This window comes from Alosa pseudoharengus, unplaced genomic scaffold, assembly GCF_046254945.1.
Source record: "Alosa pseudoharengus isolate Yale_2024_CS ecotype anadromous, Long Island Sound unplaced genomic scaffold, YU_APseudo_1.1 YU_APseudo_1.1_scf_5, whole genome shotgun sequence".
NCBI lineage: Eukaryota > Metazoa > Chordata > Actinopteri > Clupeiformes > Clupeidae > Alosa > Alosa pseudoharengus.
In genome coordinates, this window is record NW_027468837.1 from 29490550 (window position 1) to 29495549 (window position 5000).

At 45.4% G+C, this 5000-nt stretch overlaps 1 protein-coding gene across 4 annotated transcripts in view; it reads left to right on the forward strand.

Moving 5' to 3' along the window:
* The window catches only part of slc12a5a (solute carrier family 12 member 5a), a 225554-nt gene that overhangs the window by 204854 nt on the left and 15700 nt on the right, over positions 1 to 5000 (forward strand). For all 4 annotated transcript variants that reach the window (XM_076267803.1, XM_076267804.1, XM_076267806.1 and 1 more), the window contains 7 exons: positions 549 to 796; positions 960 to 1171; positions 2296 to 2463; positions 2991 to 3089; positions 3470 to 3527; positions 3913 to 4087; positions 4401 to 4519. In XM_076267803.1, the coding sequence (XP_076123918.1) occupies positions 549 to 796; positions 960 to 1171; positions 2296 to 2463; positions 2991 to 3089; positions 3470 to 3527; positions 3913 to 4087; positions 4401 to 4519 (1079 nt within the window). The remainder of the gene's footprint in view (positions 1 to 548; positions 797 to 959; positions 1172 to 2295; positions 2464 to 2990; positions 3090 to 3469; positions 3528 to 3912; positions 4088 to 4400; positions 4520 to 5000) is intronic.

Genomic DNA, 5000 nt, shown 5'->3' on the forward strand with positions numbered 1-5000 from the left:
CTCTCTCTCTCTCTCTCTATATATATATATATATATATAAAAATAAATCTTTCTCTCTAACTCTCTTTCTCTCTTGCCTCCACTATGGAAGTGCAGCTGTATCACTGGTCTCTTCCTTGTATCTGAAGCTGTTGTTTCAGTTCTACTTCTACTTGTTCACCTCCAACCACTTTTATATGTCATCTTTATATTGTCCTTTTGTAAACTTTTTTTTATATTTAATATACTGTTCAAAGTTGTGCTGGCTCTGAGATTAAGAATGTAATTTCTAGTTAGGATGTTGCATCTTTATTAATTACAATTACAACACATTTCTGGTAGCTTTAAAATGTATCTCTTGCTTCAATCAATCAACAATCAACAATCGATCAATCAACAACCAATCATTCAATCAAACATCTATCTATCTATCTATCTATCTATCTATCTATTTGTCTGTCTGTCTATCTATCTATCTATCTATCTATCTATCTATCTATCTATCTATCTATTTGTCTGTCTGTCTTGTCATTTATGAGTGTCCTCAAACGCCCCTCTCTTCCTGTCAGGTGTACATCGTGCCGCAGGCAGCCATCTTTAAGATGGAGGGTCTGGAGGGGGCGGAGGCGGAGGCGGCCATGTTGAACAACATGCGTGTGTACGGCACGGTGGTGCTGAGTTTCATGGCCCTCGTGGTCTTTGTGGGCGTCAAGTACGTCAACAAGCTGGCGCTGCTCTTCCTGGCCTGCGTCATCCTGTCCATCATCGCCGTCTACGCCGGAGTCATCAAAACCGCCATCGATCCGCCCGAGTTCCCGTGAGTGCCACATTGTGTGTGTGTGTGTATCTGTTTGTGTGTGTGTATGTGTGTGTGTGTGTGTTTGTGTGTGTGTGTGTGTGTGTGTCTGTCTGTGTTTGTGTGCGTGTGTTGTGTGTGTGAGTTTGTCTCATGTCAGTGACTCTCCCTCTCTCTGGTGTAGGGTGTGTGTCCTGGGCAACCGTACTCTGGTATGGAGGGGCTTCGACGTGTGTGCTAAGGTGGTGGAGCGGGACAACGGTACCGTCACCACTCAGCTGTGGAGGATGTTCTGCGACTCCGAGCTCCTCAACGCCACCTGCGACGAATACTTCACCAACAACAACATCAGCATCATCCAGGGAATCCCTGGCGTCGCCAGTGGAGCCCTGTGGGGTGAGAGCTAACACACACACACACACACACACACACACACACACACACACACACACAGATAGGCCAACAGATACACACACTGCCATTCACAAGTTTGGGGTCACTTAGAAATTTCCATTCCACTCCATTATAGACAGAATACCAGCTGAGATCAGTTGCATTGTTTTTTTAATCAGGGCAGCAGTTTTCAGATTACATTATGTGCTTACATAATTGCAAAAGGGTTCTCCAATGTTTTCTCAGTTACCCTTTGAAAAATGATGTCATGATATCAGATCAAACAGAATGTGCCTTTGGAACATTGGTTGAATGGTTGCTGATAATGGACAATGTAGATATTGCATTAAAGATCAGCCAAAGATCAGATATAGCTCTTTGGAGAGTTTTTGCCTGTTGTTAGTCCTTAGCCTCCACAACAAAAGCATTTACATTGCGTACAGGGTGGACAAGTAATGAGAAGTAGGCTATTTACAACGGCAAAATAAAATATAAATATATCGCACGACTCTAGGGGGAGCTCTAGAGTCGGCAAAAATCTGAATTGACATATTTATTAATTACATTCATAGAAAAAATGGATGCATGCGATTAATTTAGATTAATTTGATTACAGAGTATGTAATTAATTAGATTTGTTTGAATTGCTTGACAGCCCTAATATATATATATATATATACTGCTCAAAAAATTTAAGGGAACACTTACAGTTTTCCACAATTGTTTAAACACATTTTTTGAAACCTACCACCCTTTTCTCCATTCTCAAACTACATTTAAAGAATGTCTGACAGTTCTTGCAAAATAAAACACTCGCCTCAAAAGTTTTACTAGTGCTCAGAACCAAACAGTGTCAGAGTACCGATCGAGTGTATGATTGAAGTGTTCCCTTACTATTTTTGAGCAGTATAATATATATTATATAGTAATATATATATAGTATAGTATAGTATAGTATAGTATAGTATAGTATAGTATATAGTCATATATAATATATAATATATAATATATAGTAACATATAGTGTGTGTATATATACACACTATATATTACACACACGTGCACTGCACAGATGACATTGACCCATCATGGTCTCCACTGCTGACCCCTGCCCCTGTCCCTCCACAGACAACCTGTTTGGGAACTACCTGGAGAAGGGCGTGTACATTGAGAAACTGGGCGTGGCCAACACCCCTGAGGCGGAGCCTAGCGCCAAGGCCAGCAGCCGCTACGTGCTGGCCGACATGTCGTCCTTCTTCACCCTGCTGGTGGGGATCTACTTCCCGTCCGTCACAGGTCAGCGCTGCACCACACACGCCCTCACAGGGCAGCGCACCCAAATACAAGTTCCGACGGGTCAAAGTTCAGGGTGCTGTGGAGAATCTACTTGATATAGAGATGGAATGGGCAGTTTGATTGTGTGTGTGTGTGTGTGTGTGTGTGTGTGTGTGTGTGTGTGTGTGGGTGGGCGTGTGTGCGCGTGTGTGCGTGTGTGTGTGTGTGAGGTGTGAGATTACATATGTGATGTGTGTTAAATGCTCTCTGTTAATGAATGTGTAGGTTTTTAACTATGTCATGTCAGATGGACTGGATGTGTCTGTGTTAGTGAAACGCATCTGGTGTTTACATAGATGTGTGTGTGTGTCTGTGTGTGTGAGATGATATCATCACCATGGAGATGGGGACTGGCTGGGTGCTGACAGCAGCAGATGTTTAATGCGTCTTCATCAGAGGAGAACTCAGATTATGGAGGCTGTTGGCTCCAACAGCATTTATATGTGTGTGTGTGTGTGTGTGTGTGTGTGTGTGTTTTTCTCCCACAGGTATCATGGCGGGGTCTAACCGGTCAGGTGATCTGCGTGATGCTCAGAAGTCCATCCCCATTGGCACAATCCTGGCCATCACCACCACCTCCATTATCTGTATCCTTCACACACACACACACACACACACACACACACACACACACACACACACACACACACACTCAAGTACGCAAATGAGCACAAGCGGGCACATACAAACACCCACACTCCACATAAATTATCTTGGAGTTGTGGAAAGTAGCTCAATAGAATGTATGCGCTGTACAGTATGTGTTGGGTGCCCCTAGTGGGCATTATGGTACAGTACAAACAAACTGTAAAAAGCAACACTGTAGTGCTGGATCATTTCGGGAGGTGATTAATTAGTTGGTTTGTTACTTTCTCATCCATATTTATGTCCACCCACTGGTCATCCAGATGGAAAGTGTTTGTAGGTCTGAGGTCCTGAGTCTTGCAGCCTTGACCGTCCTCCTCAGACATGTCCAGTGTGGTTCTCTTCGGTGCCTGCATTGATGGGACAGTGCTGCGGGACAAGTAAGACACACTCACACTCACACACACACACACACACACACACACACACACACACAGACAGAGGAGTTTGGTCCTGTGCTAATTAGTGTGTGTTGTATGTGTGTGTTATTTGGGTCCTGTGTGTTTGTGTGTGTGAGTGAGGGTGTCTGTTTGTGTGTGTGTCTGTGTGTGTGTATGTGTGTGTGTGAGGGTGTGTGTGTATTTGTGAGTCATTTTGAGTATGTGTGTGTGTGTGTGTGTGTGTGTGTGTGTGTGTGTGTGTGTGTGTGTGTGTGTGTGTGTGTGTGTGTGAGTCATTTTGAGTGTGTGTGTGTGTGTATGTATGTGTGGAGTATGTGTGTGTAAGCGTATGTGACATTGATCATTTGTGTGTTGTGCTGCTCAGGTTCGGAGAGGCGGTGAGGGGGAACCTGGTCATTGGAACGTTGGCGTGGCCATCACCGTGGGTGATCGTGTTTGGCTCCTTCTTCTCCACCTGTGGTGCAGGGCTGCAGAGCTTGACCGGCGCCCCGCGTCTGATGCAGGCCATCGCCCGGGATGGCATTGTGCCCTTCCTTAGGGTCAGCACACACACACAGCACACACACACACACACACACACACACACACACACACAAACACACACACACACACACACACACACACACACACACACACACACACACACACACACACACACACACACACACATACCCCGGCATACATACCCACACTCACTTTCCACAGGATCAGCTGACACACACATGCAGCCACACACACACATGCACATATAGCTCACAGAGAGGCAGACATCATCAAGGATGCACACACACACACACACACACACACACACACACTCCCCCGGCCTTCTCACGCTCTTGTGTTTGCCTGCAGGTGTTTGGTCATGGGAAGGCTAACGGAGAGCCCACCTGGGCACTGCTCCTGACCGCCTGCATTTGTGAGAGCGGCATCCTCATCGCCTCCCTCGACGCCGTCGCCCCCATCCTTTCCATGTGAGACGTGTGTGTGTGTGTGTGTGTGTGTGTGTGTGTGTGTGTGTGTGTGTGTGTGTGTGTGTGTGTGTGACACCGGCACCACCCCCAACCACTAGTAATTACAAATGAAACCTACATTATGCAACATTTCATTTGGAACAGCGGTAGCCTATGGTGTCTCTTGAATTCAGTTCAGTACGTTTGAAGGGTAGATAGGTTAATTTAGGTAGTAAGAACATTCAGGTTACTGTAAGTACACGTTAGCACAATTATAATAAAGGATTTAGCAAAAGTGTATCAGTGGTGGGGAGAGTATTTGCTGCAGCTGCTATGGCATTTTAGTTAATCTAGTTAGCGTCGCGATCGTGCAGCAAAAAAGGCTGCATATGGGTAGGTCCTGTAAGCAGTGGACACAACAGCTGAAAGGGCTGAATAGCGAGGCGGTCCTGTACCTGTCCCCTCTACCTGGGTAGTGGGCCCAATACCTGTAATGGAAACT